We start from the raw sequence: 18097 nt of genomic DNA on the forward strand, positions 1-18097 counted from the left end.
GGTAAATGACCTTTTAATGGCGTCAGACCGAGGCTCTGCATCTGTCCTCATGCTCCTAGACCTTAGTGCTGCTTTTGATACCATCGATCACCACATTCTTTTGGAGAGATAGGAAACCCAAATTGGACTACATGGACAAGTGCTGGCCTGGTTTAGATCTTATCTGTCGGAAAGATATCAGTTTGTCTCTGTGGATGGTTTGTCCTTTGACAAATCAACTATACATTTCGGTCTTCCTCAAGGTTCCATTTTAGGACCACTATTGTTTTCACTATATATTTTACCTCTTGGTGATGTCATCCGGAAACATAATGTTAACTTTCACTGCTATGCGGATGACACACAGCTGTACATTTCGATGAAACATGGTGAAGCCCCAAAATTGCCCTCCCTGAAAGCCTGTGTTTCAGACATAAGGAAGTGGATGGCTGCAAATGTTCTATTTTTAAACTCGGACAAAACAGAGATGCTTGTTCTAGGTCCCAAGAAACAAAGAGATCTTCTGTTGAATCTGACAATTAATCTTGATGGTTGTACAGTCGTCTCAAATAAAACTGTGAAGGACCTCGGCGTTATGCTGGACCCTGATCTCTCTTTTGATGAACATATCAAGACTGTTTCAAGGACAGCTTTTTTCCATCTACGTAACATTGCAAAAATCAGAAACTTTCTGTCCAAAAATGATGCAGGCAAATGTATCCATGCTTTTGTCACTTCTAGGTTATACTACTGCAATACTCTACTTTCCGGCTACCCAGATAATGCACTAAATAAACTTCAGTTAGTGCTAAACACGGCTGCTAGAATCTTGACTAGAACCAAAAAATGTGATCATGTTACTCCAGTGCTAGTCTCTCCACACTGGCTTCCTGTTAAGGCAAGGGCTGATTTCAAGGTTTTACTGCTAACCTACAAAGCATTACATGGGCTTGCTTCTACCTATCTTTCCGATTTGGTCCTGCCGTACATACCTACACGTACGCTACGGTCACAAGATGTAGGCCTCCTTACTGTCCCTCGAATTTCTAAGCAAACAGCTGGAGGCAGGGCTTTTTCCTATAGAGTTCCATTTTTTGGAATGGTCTACCTACCCATGTGAGAGACGCAGACTTGGTTTCAACCTTTAAGTCTTTATTGAAGACTCATCTCTTCAGTAGGTCCTATGATTGAGTGTAGTCTGGCCCAGTAGTGTGAAGGTGAACGGAAAGGCACGAGAGCAACAAACCGCCCTTGCTGTCTCTGCCTGGCCGGTTCCCCTCTCTCCACTGGGATTCTCTGCCCTATTCTCTAACCCTATTAGAGGGCCGAGTCACTGGCTTACTGGTGCTCTACCATGCCGTCCCTAGGAGGGGTGCCTCACTAGAGTTGGTTGAGTCACTGACGTGATCTTCCTGTCCGGGTTGGCGCCCCCCCCCTTGGGTTGTGCCGTGGCGGAGGTCTTTGTGGGCTATACCCGGCCTTGTCTCAGGATGGTAAGTTGGTGGTTGAAGATATCCCACTAGTGGTGTGGGGGCTGTGCTTTGGCAAAGTGGGTGGGGTGTTATCCTGCCTGTTTTGCCATGTCCGGGGGATCGTCGGATGGGGCCAGTGTCTCCCGACCCCTGCTGTCTCAGCCTCCAGTATTTATGCTGCAGTAGTTTATGTGTCGGGGGGCTAGGGTCAGTCTGTTATATCTGGAGTATTTCTCTTGTCTTATCCAGTGTCCTATGTGAATTTAACTATGCTCTCTCTAATTCTCTCTCTTTCTCTCTTTTTCTCTTTCTTTCTCTCTCTCAGATAACCTGAGCCCTAGGACCATGCCTCAGGACTACCTGGCCCGATGACTCCTTGCTGTCCCCAGTCCACCTGGCCGTGCTGCTGCTCCAGTTTCAGCTGTTCTGCCTGCGGCTATGGAACCCTGACCTGTTCACCGGACGTGCTACCTGTCCCAGACCTGCTGTTTTCAATTCTCTAGAGACAGCAGGAACGGTAGAGATACTCTGAATGATCGGTTATGAAAAGCCAGCTGACATTTACTCCTGAGGTGCTTACCTGTTGCACCCTCGACAACCACTGTGATTATTATTATTTGACCCTGCTGGTCATCTTTGAAAATTTGAACATCTTGGCCATGATCTGTTATAATCTCCACCCATCACAGCCAGAAGAGGACTGGCCACCCCTCATAGCCTGGTTCCTCTCTAGCTTTCTTCCTAGGTTCTGGCCTTTCTAGGGAGATTTTCCTAGCCACCGTGCTTCTACACCTGCATTGCTTGCTGTTTGGGTTAGGGTTAGGGACATCGCAATGTTGTTTTTAGTTGTGTCTATTTTGAATGTTTTCAGTGTATTTTGAACACCCAAGAAAAATAATTGCACAAAAATAACAAAAAGTTAACTTGAGTTACATGTTTGAGTTACATGTTAAAAAGGATCCGTTCTTTACACTAGGCTTTACACTAGGCTTCTTCCATCTGTCACTGACCAACGTATGAAAAGAAATAGCTCAGAAATATTATTATTTGGTTACGTTTTACCACTTTTTCTCCCCAATTTCATGATATCCAATTGGAATAGGAAACACCGTACAGCTGGCAACCGAAGTCAGCGTGCATGCACCCGGCCACCATAAGGAGTTGCAAGAGCTTGATGGGACAAGGACATCCCAGCCGGCCAAACCCTCCCCTAAACCGGACGACGCTGGGCCAAATGTGCGCTGCCTCATGGGTCTCCTGGTCACGGCCGGCTGCAACACATCAAACCCGGATCTGTAGTGACGCCTCTCGCACTGCGAGTCAGTGCCTTAGACCGCTGAGCCACTCGGGAGGCCACTAGAAATAATTATTTCTAACACTCTTGAATCCCTATATTCATGTAGGCTAACGTGAAAGTGATATTTTCACATGTGGAGTTTTCTTACATGTGAATCTGCAAAAAAGGTGTTCACATATGAATGTTTTTCACATGGGAACTTTCAATTCCACATGTGAAAGTGAGATTTTCACATGTGAACGTTTTTAACATGTCAAACCACAAATTTCACATGTAACTGCATTTCAGATATGAGGTGAAAACATGTTTTTCTAAATGTAAAAATGCACTAGGCGGAAATTGCTACACCCTTTCCTGGTTGCTAATATTCTAATAGTTCGCCTAATATCACTTTAAGTGACAAAACAAGCAAGTATAGTGTAAAGAATCATTGTACCATCTAAACCGCTGTGAAATATATTTTCCGAAACCAAAAATATTGTATTTTCAGCTGTTTGAAACTGTTGTACAAAACTAAAGTAAAAGACGCAAAACTAAAAAACGCACAGGAATAGCTTAAATAGAACAGATCCACTGCTTCTTAGACTTGCTTTCAATAAGAATGACATATCTATAACACACATTTCTTTGTGAATATGGTCAGGTCGCCCAAAAAGTTACATATTGCAGCTTTAATACATGTGAAATTTAAGCTCAACATGTGAAAATGGCATGTTTTTTTGTAAGGGAGAGGATGATGTCATTGAAATACTCTCGCCAATTATACCGGACTCTCTCTCTATCCTACTCTTTCTCCCCCTCTCTCTCCCTGTCACTTCTCTTTCCTACCCACATCTCACTCTCTCTAATTTAAGTTCAATTGTCTTTATTCGCATGACAAGAAACAAATCCAATGCTGTCAAAGCTAACACGTCACAGAACCGACCAGAAGCAACTCAAAGTTAAAGTAATAATATGAAGACTATTATAAGTGACATATACTTAACTCTCCCCCATCTTTCTTCTTTCCCTCCCTTCGATGCACTCACTCACTTACAGTAAATGCACAATATGGAATATTTTGTGCTATACAATGGTCATTCAATTTATGATATACCCATTGATTCCTGAAGAAACTAACTTATAAATGCCACATGGGCTTACTAAAACTGTATTACCCTATCATAACTCACAATATACGTTTGTAATGATGCATTGTTCATATTTTGTGGTCTATTTTTCCATTGTCACGGTTAAATGAATAAATAAAGTGATATTCTATTTTAATTGTATTCTTTTTTATTCTATTCTAATACATTATATTATTTTATATTTAAAACTAAGTAGGCTATTTTATAGTTCAAATTCGAAACTTGACACACATCATTCTAATGACAGTTCCCAAATCTAAGTAACCCTATTGTTCCTCCAATAGATGAAAATTGGCTGAAATACATTACAGATTTAGGCCGTATATAAACACAAGGCTTATCGTTCCATGAAAACAAGATATGGCTTTAAGAAATAGGCAGTCACCCCTCCCTCTACAGAAAAAACCCGACATAATTCCGTGGAGAAGCCAATGAAAAAGCTGGATCCATAACGGAGAGAAGTAGTATGTCTGTTCTTGTAAACTAGTGTGCCATGTAGCCTACATTCGGCTGTGTGTGTATGTGTGTGAGAGTGAGTGCTGTGTGCGTGTCTAAATGTGAGCAAGTTCAGTAAAAGTAACCTACATAGTTTGCGCGCTGTTCCTACAATTATTTTTTTGCAAAGCAGAGGAGGAGAAAGTCGAAACTACTATAATGTATTAATTTGGGACATGGGAAACCAGCTACCAGGACTGGCTACGTCGCTACCAAGCTAAATGAACGCACAAGAAGTCGGTTTTAGTTCAAATTCGTTCTAATCCAGCCTGTCACAAATAACGGATTTGGTCGCTATCATGTCAAGATTTTGACCTGCACAGTAAATCTTCAACCTGATATCGGGGCTGATTCTTCTCTTCAACAGAAGTTGAGAGTGCCACCTTTGTGTGTGGTGTGTGCGTTCATGTGTAAATGTGTGCGACTGATGTGCGAACTGCTGTACATTCGCAATGAATGCACTGTAGTTGTCGCATGGCTTCACGCCAGTGTACATTTAGCAACAAGTTTAGTTTGGTGAAACCATATTCGTAAAATTTCAGGATGTTGAAGACTCTAACCAAGAAGCTAAGAAGACACTCACTCAACGAGATACATCCCTTTCAGTTCAAGGTAAGCATAATAGGTTCACAGTATTGTCGAATTTTCCCCTCCCTCCCCCTACAGTAACATCGTCCCCCTGTCGAATTTACTCCCCCCCTCCCCCCACAGTAACATCCCTCCCAACATCCAAAAATATACATTGTAACAGTGTTAAGTGCTATTATAATAGTATCATTTAACTAAAATAAAGAATACAACAACCACCGGTTGTGGGTTGATAGCCAATTGATTGCAGCAAAATGTTGTTATATTTTTGATTGCAGCAACATTTTGACCCTTCTATATTAATTAGTATTGCATTATGCAGAGTGTTTTTGCTAGGGCCTGTGGTTTTAGGTGAATGACCTGGTTACTTCGAAAGACTGCAACCACACACACCTGAAACAGCATATCAATTATGTGGGCTGTACAGTATTTTTGCTCCTACTTCAAATCAGGCATTTAACGTTCAACGAAATTTGCTAGACACATACTATGCAAACAATTGCACACACAGGTGTGTGTGTGTATATATATATATACAGTTGAAGTCGGAAGTTTACATACACTTTGTTTGGAGTCATTAAAACTCATTTTTCAACCACTCCACAAATGTCTTGTTAACAAACTATAGTTTTGGCAAGTCGGTTAGGACATCTACTTTGTGCATGACACAAGTTTTTTTTCCAACAATTGTTTACAAACAGATTATTTCACTTATAATTCACTGTATCACAATTCCAGTGGGTCAGAAGTTTACATACACTAAGTTGACTGTGCCTTTAAAGAGCTTTGAAAATTCCAGAAAATTATGTCATTGCTTTAGAATCTTCTGATAGGCTAATTTACATTATTTGAGTCAATTGGAGGTGTACCTGTGGATGTATTTCAAAGCCTATCTTCAAACTCAGTGCCTCTGCTTGACATCATGGGAAAATCTAAATAAATCAGCCAAGACCTCAGAAAAAAAATTGCAGACCTTCACAAGTCTGGTTCATCCTTGGGAGCAATTTCCAAACGCCTGAAGGTAGCACGTTCGTCTGTACAAATAATAGTACGCAACAATAAACACCATGGGACCATGCAGCCGTCATACCGCTCAGGAAGGAGACACGTTCTGTCTCCTAGAGATGAACGTACATTGGTGTGAAAAGTGCAAATCAATCCTAGATCAACAGCAAAGGATCCTTGTGGAGATGCTGGAGGAAACGGCTACAAAAATATATATATCCACAATAAAATGAGTCCTATATCGACATAACCTGAAAGGCCGCTCAGCAAGCAAGAAGCCACTGCTCCAAAATGTCCATAAACAAAAGTCAGACTACGGTTTGCAACTGTACATGGGGACAAAGATCATACTTTTTGGAGAAATGTCCTCTAGTCTGATGAAACAAAAATAGAACTGTTTGGCCATAATGACCATCGTTATGTTTGGAGGAAAAAGGGGGAGGCTTGCAAGCCGCAGAACACCATCCCAACCGTAAAGCACGGGGGTGGCAGCATCATGTTGTGGGGGTGCTTTGCTGCAGGAGGGACTGGTGCACAATAGATGGCTTCATGAGGAAGTAAAATTATGTGGATATATTGGAGCAACATCTCAAGACATCAGTCAGGAAGTTAAAGCTTGGTTGCAAATGGGTCTTCCAAATGGACAATGACCCCAAGCATACGTCCCAAGTTGTGGCAAAATGGCTTAAGGACAACAAGTATTGGTATTGGAGTGGCCATCACAAAGCCCTGACCTCAATCGCATAGAAAGTTTGTGGACAGAACTGAAAAAGCGTGTGCGAGCAAGGAGGCCTACAAACCTGACTCAGTTGCACCAGCTCTGTCAGGAGGAATAGGCCAAAATTCACCCAACTGCTTGTGGAAGGCTACCCAAAACGTTTGACCCAAGTTAAACAATTTAAAGGCAACGCTACCAAATACTAATTGAGTGTATGTAAACTTCTGACCCACTGGGAATGTGATGAAAGAAATAAAAGCTGAAATAAATCGTTCTCTCTCCTATTATTCTGACATTTCACGTTCTTAAAATAAAGTGGTGATCCTAACTGACCTAAGATAGGTAATCTTTACTAGGATTAAATGTCAGGAATTGTGAAAAACTGAGTTTAAATGTATTTGGCTAAGGTGTATGTAAACCTCCGACTTCGAATGTATATACACTACCTCAATAGTTGCACACTTGCATGCAGAAATCCATACTCATTCAGGCTGGTTTGACCACCCATAACTGTTGCGCACACAAAATAGCTTACATATGTATAAACATTAACACACATTTGACATTTCAGTATAACATCTGTGTTACACACACCATTGCCCTACTTCAATGTATTGCACATCTGGTTCTCCTCTGAAAGGGGAATCTGTCTTAGTAACGTGTGTGTATGCCCAGCAGTGTTTCCACCCTAAACTGCCCAGAATGCTTTAACACACACACATGCACCTGGCCTGCTTAAACTACACGTATGATTTGCCCATCCAACAGCTGTTCAACTCTGCAGACAGTCTCCTCAGAGTCCAAGAGCTCTAGCAGTGTTTCCCTAGCCTAGAGGTTATCTTAGTTGGAGCGCTAAGGACTTTGCAGCAATATACAAAGCTGGTGTCACCAGTCTTCAATAAAAACACTAACCGTTTGTTGGCAGGGGGCTGCATTATCACTTTTAATAAATGTAAAATAATGATGGTGATTGATGATTGAAGTCACCCTCCTTTACACTTGCTTTTCTTCAACCTTCAGTGGCAACCAATTCAAGGTTACACGGCAGCCATTTTTTTGGACCATGTTCATTTCATATGTGCTCAGTCCCATAAGGATTTTAAGTCGAATACGTCTCTATGCTACCTGCAGAATTATCTATTTTATAGCGGGCACAGTTGTTGGTCTGCGTACGCTGAGCCAGAGGCTCGTGAATCAATCATTATTTGCGATTCATTGATTCATTGCGGCCAGCAGTAAAAACAAAAAATAATGATGATTCTCGAGTCACTAAAAAGTCTTTCAAAAATAACGAATCGTTCGTGAACTGCACATCACTACCACAGATTTCCCTGCTGTTGCTTTGGTCATGGTGATCTGCCGTTGCTGTGGTGGCTGTTCGGACATTCTTTTCACACGCTTTGCTGGTTCGAAGTGACCTTGTGTTCCAGCACAACGTTGCATGGAGTGCATTACAATTTGCCCCCACTTTCCTGTAAAATATTTGGAAATAGTTTTGCACGGTCTTTAGCTGTGATTTTTGTTGGTAAATGAGATTCCTGTTCATTGTTCTGTCTGTCATAAACGGATGGTTGATATGGTTGTTAAAACAATGGATTTTCAGGACAAACACTTAAATTATCAAGGAAAACAAAACATGTATGCAAATATTCTAAGTTATTACATTTAATCAATCACTTACATTTTGTTCAATATGGGAAAACACTAACATTTTCAGAATGTATTAATTTAACTCTCAAGTTGACCCTGACTATTAAAACCTTCCCCAACCAAAAACCGTGGATTGATGGCAGCATTCGCGCAAAACTAAAAGCGCGAACCACTGCTTTTAATCATGGCAAGGCGACCGGAAACATGACTGAATGCAAACAGTGTAGCTATTCCCTCCGCAAGGCAATCAAACAAGCTATGCGTCAGTATAGAGACAAAGTAGAGTCGCAACTCAACGGCTCAGACACGAGAGGTATGTGGCAGGGTCTACAGTCAATCACAGATTACAAAAAGAAAACCAACCCCGTCGCGGACACCGATGTCTTGCTCCCAGACAAACTAAACAACTTCTTTGCTCGCTTTGAGGACAATACAGTGCCACTGACATGGCCCGCTACAAAAACCTGCGGGCTCTCCATCACCGCAGCCAACGTGAGTAAAACGTTTAAACGTGTTAACCCTCGCAAGGCTGCCGGCCCAGACGGCATCCCTAGCCGCGTCCTCAGAGCATGCGCAGACCAGCTGGCTGGTTTACAGACATATTCAATCAATCCCTATCCCAGTCTGCTGTTCCCACATGCTTCAAGAGGGCCACCATTGTTCCTGTTCCCAAGAAAGCCAAGGTAACTGAGGTAAACAACTATCACCCCGTAGCACTCACTTCTGTCATCATGAAGTGCTTTGAGAGTCTAGTCAAGGATCATATCACCTCCACCCTACCTGACACCCTAGACCCACTCCAATTTGCTTACCGCCCCAATAGGTCCACAGACGACGCAATCACACTGCACACTGCCCTAACCCATCTGGGCAAGAGGAATACCTATGTAAGAATGCTGTTCATCGATTACAGCTCAGCATTTAACACCATAGTACCCTCCAAACTCGTCATTAAGCTCGAGACCCTGGGTCTCCACCCCGCCCTGTGCAGCTGGATCCTGGACTTTCTGACGGGCCGCCCCCAGGTGGTGAAGGTAGGAAACAACATCTCCACCCCGCTGATCCTCAACACTGGGGCCCCACAAAGGTGCGTTCTCAGCCCTCTCCTGTACTCCCTGTTCACCCATGACTGTGTGTCCATGCACGCCTCCAACTCAATCATCGAGTTTGCAGACGACACTACAGTGGTAGGCTTGATTACCAACAACGACGAGACGCCCTACAGGGAGGAGGTGAGGGCCCTCAGAGTGTGGTGTCAGGAAAATAACCTCACACTCAACGTCAACAAAACAAAGGAGATGATCGTGGACTTCAGGAAACAGCAGAGGGAGCACACCCCTATCCACATCGATGGGACAGTAGTGGAGAAGGTGGGAAGTGTCAAGTTCCTCGGCGTACACATCACTGACAATCTGAAATGGTCCACCCACACAGTGTGGTGAAGAAGGCACAACAGCGCCTCTTCAACCTCAGGAGGCTGAAGAAATTTGGCTTGTCTCCAAAAACACTCACAAACGTTTACAGATGCATAATCAAGAGCATCCTTTCGGGCTGTATCACCACCTGGTACGACAACTGCTCCGCCCACAACTGTAAGGCTCACCAGAGGGTAGTGAGTTCTGCACAACGCATCACCGGGGGCAAACTACCTGCCCTCCAGGACACCTACACCACCCGATGTCACAGGAAGTCCAAAAAGATCATTAAGGACAACAACCACCCGAGCCACTGCTTGTTCACCCCGCTATCATCCAGAAGGTGATCAGTACAGGTGCATCAAAGCTGGGACCGAGAGACTGAAAAACAGCTATCTCAAGGCCATCAGACTGTTAAACAGCCATCACTAACATTGAGTGGCTGCTGCCAACATACTGACTCAAATCTCTAGCCACTTAATTATTAAAAATTTGATGTAATAAATGTATCACTAGTCACTTTAAACAATGCCACTTTATATAATGTTTACATACCCTACATTACTCATCTTATGTATATGCTGTACTCTATACCATCTACTGCATCTTGCCTATGCTGTTCGGCCATTGCTCATCCATATATTTATATGTACATATTCTATTCATTCCTTTACACTTGTGTGTATAAGGTAGTTGTTGTGAAATTGTTAGATTACTTGTTAGATATTACTGCACGGTCGGAACTAAAAGCACAAGCATTTCGATACACATGGTTAGCAGATGTTAATGCGAGTGTATGTGACCAATAAAATGTGATTTTATTTGAGTCCTTCAAAAATACGCCAAACAAATGAAATAGTTGCAGGAAATGTAATTTCCAAACACTGAGGTTAAAGAGGATATGAACATTGTTTCCAGAGAAGTGATATATTATTTGATATCTGGAAGTGTGACCAGTCAGATTCAGTAAATCTCATGTTCTATTACTGAGTGGGATTTATTTTAATTGCATTGGATGAAACTCTACTTCTTGTCACTCAAATTTTAATTCTACATCCTTTGGGGTGTGGCCAATTGAATTTAAACTCATTCTGAATTGAGCCCAAAACCTGGTAGCAACCAGCTCCTACTTCATGGTTGAATGGCAGCCATTCTGTGCCACCATTGCACATTTTGAATGGTCTGGAGGAGCCCCCCCCCCCCCCCCCCCCGAAATATCACATTACATAAGTATTCAGACCCTTTACTCAGTACTTTGTTGAATCACCTTTTCACAGCGACTACAACCTCGAGTCTTCTTGGGTATGGCGATACAATTCTTCTCTGCAGATCCTCTCAAGCTCTGTCAGGTTGGATGGGGAGCGTCGCTGCACAGCTATTTTCAGGTCTCTCCAGAGCCCAGATTCAAGTCCGGGCTCTGGCTGGGCCACTCAAGGACATTCAGATACTTGTCCCGAAGCCACTCCTATGTTGTTTTGGCTGTGTGCTTAGGGTTGTTGTCCTGTTGGAAGGTGAACCTTTGCCCCAGTCTGAGGTCTTGAGCGCTCTGGAGCAGGTTATCATCAAGGCTCTCTGTACTTTGCTCAGTTCATATTTCCCTCGATCCTGACTAGTCTCTGTGTGTCTGCTGCTGAAACACATCCACACAGCATGATGCTGCCACCACCATGCTTCACCGTAGGGATGGTGCAAGGTTTCCTCCAGACATGACGGTTGGCATTCAGGCCAAAGAGTTCAATCTTGGTTTCATCAGACCAGAGAATCTTGTTTCTCATGGTCAGAGTCCTTTAGTTTCCTTTTGGCAATGTAAGCCACTTCTCAGTAAAAGGCACTACTGGCCACTACCATAAAGGCCTGGTTGGTGGAGTACTACAGAGATGGTTGTCCTTCTGGAAGGTTCTCCCTTCTTTACAGAGGAGCTCTGTCAGTGACCATCATGTTCTGGTCACCTCCCTGACCAAGGCCATAATCCCGCCATTGCTCAGTTTGGCCAGGTTGGCCAGCTCTAGGGAGAGTCTTGGTGGTTCCAAACCTATTCCATTTAAGAACGATGGAGGCCACTGTGTTCTTGGGGACCTTCAATGCTGCAGAAATGTTTTGATACCTTTCCCCAGATATGTGCCTCGACACAATCCTGCCACGGAGCTCTAGGGACAATTCCTTCTACCTCATAGCTTGGTTTTTCCTCTGACATGCACTGTCAACTGTGGGACTTGATGTAGACAGGTGTGTGTGCCTTTCCAAATCATGTCCAATACATTTAATTCACCCAGGTAGACTCCAATCAAGTTGCAGAAACATCTCAAGGATGTTGTCTAGCTGCACTCCTAGTAGTTTGGTTTCTGCCAATTTGTACCCCCCCCAATACATAATTGTATCCCATGCTGTGTTGGCCTTTTCCTGGTGGAACAGACCAACATAACTTTGGTTTTCTTGGTGTTTAAAAAAAAGTTTGTTCCTGCAAACACACTTCCAGATATTTTCCAAATGTACTTGAAGCGCTTGCTGTACCTGTTGAACTGATTGTCTTGCTCTATAAATTGTAGTATCCTCTGCATATATAGTAGCTGGAGTTCCAAAAATAGGTGGACTGTTTCCTGTCAGTTAGATATGACTGTACCCAATTCAATGCTACCTCCTTAAAACCATAATACAATACTTTTGTCAAAATTATTTTATGATCCACTAAATCAAATGCTGCACTAAAATCTAAAAACAGTACACCCACAAACCTGCCATTATCCTTAGCATTGAGCCACTGGTCAGTCATGTCAACCAATGCAGTGGTAGTGGAATGTTTTTTGGGATAAGCATGCTGATTGGCTGTAATCAGATCATTCTTTTCCATGTACTCCCATATTTGTCTACTCACAATAGCCTCCAATATCTTAATGAGTGAAGGTTGACTATTGGCAGGAGTAATGGGTTCTTTGCTGTCTTTTGGGATAGGACACAGTTTAGCACGCTTCCATATATTTGCAAACGTCCCCTTTTCCACTGACCAATTAAATATGTATTTCAGTGGAGCTTCAATCTGGGGAGCAGCATAGAAAGTAAACAATTGTCCATAAGATCATAACCTGTAGATTTACCATAGGGTAATTACTTCAATAGGTTTAACACCTCCTCTACTGACATTATTTATAGACTAAAATAACCGTTTTTTTTTGCTCATATGATCATCAATCCATTGGACAATGGCTTGTTTAGAAGAATGGGTGTTTACAGTATCGCTCAGTAAATACATTTTCTTTGTAAAAAAAAATCAGCAAAATGATTAGCAATGTCAGCTGGTTTTGTTATTGTTCTCCCACCAACCTCTACACTTGATGGGCATGATGTAATATATGTACTAAGTAAGCCCTTCACAGTATTCCATATTATAAAAAAATAAAAAAATAAAAATACATTTTATAATCAATATAAGCATTTTTGTAAAATGTATATTTCTTACGATTTAATTTAACTGCATAATTACGTAGTGTTATTTAATTCTATTAATCAATTTCTGTTTTAGATTTGGCTGCTAAGACTTTTGCCATATTTCCTCACCCAGTTCATCATCAATCCATGGAGACGGACGAGTCCCAACTGTACTCTTTCTTACTGGGGCATGATGGTCCATTACCTCAGTGAGAAAATCAATAAAACATTCTGTAGCGTGATTTAAATCATCCTCTAGATAAATCAGCTCCCAGGGTACAGCATCAAATCATTTTGAAATAGCTCATGATTAAATGTTCTGAATTTTCTCTTGACCACAATCCTTGGGGGTTTCTTTGGAACCTTGGTGTTCATGGTAATGGTCACAATATTATGGTCTGTCCAGCCCCTGGCTTTGATCTGTCTTTTTAAGCATTACAATGGTATATTAGAGAACATCAGATCAATGCATGTGTCTGAACGGTGACCTAACTTAGTGGATGATCTAGTAGTGTCATTAACCATATGCCGAGAACTGTGGTTTGAAACAAATCTCATCAATTTAGTTATTTTAATTATGATCATTCCAATTTATTTTAAAATCATCCAAGATAAATACATCTATTTTACAATATGTGGCCTGGTCAAACCCAGTGCATAAGTCATCCAGATAGGACACTTTTTAGAGCTAGGAGGTCTATACACACATCCCACCAATATGGGTGCCTAGTGATGCAGATGTGCTTGAGCCCATAGTGCCTCTATTTGACATTAAGGTCATCCCTCCTCTTAAAAGGTTTCTGATTCTGAATGTACAGTGCTGCACCCCCACTATTCATGTCCCTTCTAAGTAGACTATCATGAATCTTCTTTTGCCAATCATTTACAGATGCATCTAAATGCGTTTCGGTCAAAGCTAAAATATGAATATTATTTAAGTTGACCAAGTTTAAAAACCTCATGTATTTTGTTAGGAAGGCTACTACATACATTAACCTGAGCTATATGCAGCCCTTTCCTTGTCAAGTGGAGATCAATAGTGCATGTATTCATTATAGTTGAAGTTGTCATGATACACACACACACACACACACACACACACACACACACACACACACACACACACACAGATTTGAACATTGAATTAAAATAGCCAGGGAGTTAGTCTGGAGTCCTGATACAGTTGCCCGTTGATGTAAAGTTTATCCATCACCATGGAGACTCGTTGATTCAGGCAATGCTTTTCCATCATGATGGGATATTTTTTTTTCTCCTTTCATTGATCTCCGTGGGGAAGTGATCATTAATTCCATAATTTGTGTTTCTGAGTTCTCTGCCACTGCTTTTCACTATTTTCCTTTTGCTTAAAAATGTCAAAACATGCAATAATAGCCCGTGGCCTATTCCCAGAGGCCTTACCCATTCTATGGACTCTGGAGAAAGTGACATTACACACAATATATGTGGGCAGTTTCAGTTGAGTTGACAAAGTCTCAGACGGTGTCCTCACAGCTTCTGCTGTTGTCATTCTCCGGTATCCCTGAAAAGATTAGATTGTCCCGCATTGATCGACACTGTACATCAAGCAAGGTTTCTTTTAGTTGTTTGTTCTCCCTTTGCACCACCTCCATCTTGCATGAATAGAGTCTACAGTACCTTTCAGTTCCGTGTTCTCTTTTCTTAGATCAATCTGACATTGGCTGAATTCTAGACCGGCACATAATGCATTGATGCCCTCTCAAGTTTGGCAAGCCTTTCATTGATGGGTTTTAACAAGTCAACATCCATATCAGTAAACCTCTCGCCAACTCTACATGCGCGCCTTCTTGCTTGGGGATGGTTTAGTGACATCTTTGATACTGCTTGGCCAACTTGGCTTTGGTTTGTTTAGTTGATTGGGTTTATTGTCCTTAACAGTACTTGAATCCTACGAAACCAGTGACATTTCTTTGAGCTCGTAAGTATCTCTTGTCAATGAATCGTTCAAGCTCTTCAATGGATTCTGAATCATCCAGCGTGTTTGCAAGCAGAGTAAAACACATAACAAAACAACAGATGTATCTTTCCGGACCTGTACTGGCCGTCAGATACATGCAATATACACTGCTCAAAAAAATAAAGGGAACACTAAAATAACACATCCTAGATCTGAATGAATGAAATATTCCTATTAAAAAAAAAAATCTTTACATAGTTGAATGTGCTGACAACAAAATCACACAAAAATTATCAATGGGAATCAAATTTATCAACCCATGGAGGTCAGGATTTGGAGTCACACTCAAAATTAAAGTGGAAAACCACACTACAGGCTGATCCAACTTTGATGTAATGTCCTTAAAACAAGTCAAAATGAGGCTCAGTAGTGTGTGTGGCCTCCACGTGCCTGTATGACCTCCCTACAACGCCTGGGCATGCTCCTGATGAGGTGGCGGATGGTCTCCTGAGGGATCTCCTCCCAGACCTGGACTAAAGCATCCGCCAACTCCTGGACAGTCTGTGGTGCGACGTGGCGTTGGTGGATGGAGCGAGACATGATGTCCCAGATGTGCTCAATTGGATTCAGGTCTGGGGAACGGGCGGTCCAAAGCATCAATGCCTTCCTCTTGCAGGAACTGCTGACACACTCCAGCCACATGAGGTCTAGCATTGTCTTGCATTAGGAGGAACCCAGGGCCAACCGCACCAGCATATGGTCTCACAAGGGGTCTGAGGATCTCATCTCGGTACCTAATGGCAGTCAGGCTACCTCTGGTGAGCACATGGAGGGCTGTGCGGCCCCCAAAGAAATGACACCCCACACCATGACTGACCCACCGCCAAACCGGTCATGCTGGAGGATGTTGCAGGCAGCAGAACGTTCTCCACGGCGTCTCCAGACTCTGTCACGTCTGTCACATGTGCTCAGTGTGAACCTGCTTTCATCTGTGAAGAGCACAGGGCGCCAGTGGCGATTTGCCAATCTTGGTGTTCTCTGGCAAATGCCAAACGTCCTGCACGGTGTTGGGCTGTAAGCACAACCCCCACCTGTGGACGTCGGGCCCTCATACCACCCTCATGGAGTCTGTTTCTGACCGTTTGAGCAGACACATGCACATTTGTGGCCTGCTGGAGGTCATTTTGCAGGGCTCTGGCAGTGCTCCTCCTGCTCCTCCTTGCACAAAGGCGGAGGTAGCGGTCCTACTGCTGGGTTGTTGCCCTCCTACGGCCTCCTCCACGTCTCCTGATGTACTGGCCTGTCTCCTGGTAGCGCCTCCATGCTCTGGACACTACGCTGACAGACACAGCAAACCTTCTTGCCACAGCTCGCATTGATGTGCCATCCTGGATGAGCTGCACTACCTGAGCCACTTGTGTGGGTTGTAGACTCCGTCTCATGCTACCACTAGAGTGAAAGCACCGCCAGCATTCAAAAGTGACCAAAACATCAGCCAGGAAGCATAGGAACTGAGAAGTGGTCCGTGGTCACCACCTGCAGAACCACTCCTTTATTGGGGGTGTCTTGCTAATTGCCTATAATTTCCACCTGTTGTCTATTCCCTTTGCACAACATCATGTGAAATGTATTGTCAATCAGTGTTGCTTCCTAAGTGGACAGTTTGATTTCACAGAAGTGTGATTGACTTGGAGTTACATTGTGTTGTTTAAGTGTTCCCTTTATTTTTTTGAGCAGTGTATATTTTTAAACAATTGTGTACTCACTCGTGGTTGAAGGAAGTGTTAGAGGATAAGAGAAACACTGTTTGGTTAGCGAGTTTTCAGTAGTGAAGCGACAGTTGATACATTTCATGTTCATCTAATCCTAGAGCATCAAGAACACTGTCCTTGTGAGTTCAGTGCCTAGATTGATGAACATGTATTTAATCCGTTTTAGAATAAGGCTGTAACGTAACAATGTGGAAAAAGTCAAGGGGTCTGAATACTTTCTGAATGCACTGTACATATCAAATTTTAAAAAATAGTTCCTCCCGGCTGTATGTAATAAGACTTAAGATTTCCTGGGGTAACAGTGTAAGAAATAATACATAAAAAAACAAAATACTTCATAGTTTCCTAAGAATGCGAAGCGAGGCTTTAGAATCACCTTTGGCAGCGATTTATAGTGATTTATAACAATTCTATCTGTGAGTCTTTCTGGGTAAGTCTCCCAGTGTCTGTTGGAAAACAGACTGAACCAGGTTCTCCTCTAGAATTTGCCTGTGCTTAGCTCTATTCCATTTATTTTCATCATAAAAAAATGTCCTAGTCCTTGCCAATGACAAGCATACCCATAACGTGATGCAGGCACCAAAATGCTTGCAAATATCAAGAGTGGCACTTAGTGATGTGGTGTTTTGGATTTCCCCCAACATAGCACTTTATATTCAGGACATAGAAGTTAATTTTGCCTCATTTGTTGCAGTTTTTTTTTTTTTTTTTTTTTTTTTAAATTTTACCCCCTTTTCTCCCCAATTTTCGTGGTATCCAATTACTAGGAATTACTATCTTGTCTCATCGCTACAACTCCCGTACGGGCTCGGGAGAGACGAAGGTCGAAAGCCATGCCTCCTCCGAAACACAACCCAACCAAGCAGCACTGCTTCTTAACACAGCGCGCCTCCAACCCGGAAGCCCGTCGCACCAATGTGTCGGAGGAAACACCGTGCACCCGGCTCCCTTGGTTAGCGCGCACTGCGCCCGGCCTGCCACAGGAGTCGCTGGTGCGCGATGAGACAAGGATATCCCTACCGGCCAAACCCTCCCTAACCTGGACGACGCTAGGCCAATTGTGCGTCGGCCCACGGACCTCCCGGTCGCGGCCGGCTGCGACAGAGCCTGGGCGCGAACCCAGAGTCTCTGGTGGCGCAGCTAGCGCTGCGATGCAGTGCCCTAGACCACTGCGCCACATTTGTTGCAGTTTTACGTAAGTGCCTTATTCTGTACAG

The 18097-nt window shown here is 42.9% G+C and overlaps 1 protein-coding gene across 1 annotated transcript in view; it reads left to right on the top strand.

Moving 5' to 3' along the window:
- Nucleotides 1-4374: 4374 nt before the first annotated feature.
- LOC120059964 overlaps nt 4375-18097 on the top strand; it is a 50184-nt gene continuing 36461 nt past the window's right edge. The window contains exon 1 of the mRNA XM_039009042.1: nt 4375-4985. Coding sequence (XP_038864970.1) covers nt 4917-4985 — 69 coding nt within the window. The 5' untranslated portion in view covers nt 4375-4916. The remainder of the gene's footprint in view (nt 4986-18097) is intronic.

This window comes from Salvelinus namaycush, chromosome 15, assembly GCF_016432855.1.
Source record: "Salvelinus namaycush isolate Seneca chromosome 15, SaNama_1.0, whole genome shotgun sequence".
Classification (NCBI taxonomy): domain Eukaryota; kingdom Metazoa; phylum Chordata; class Actinopteri; order Salmoniformes; family Salmonidae; genus Salvelinus; species Salvelinus namaycush.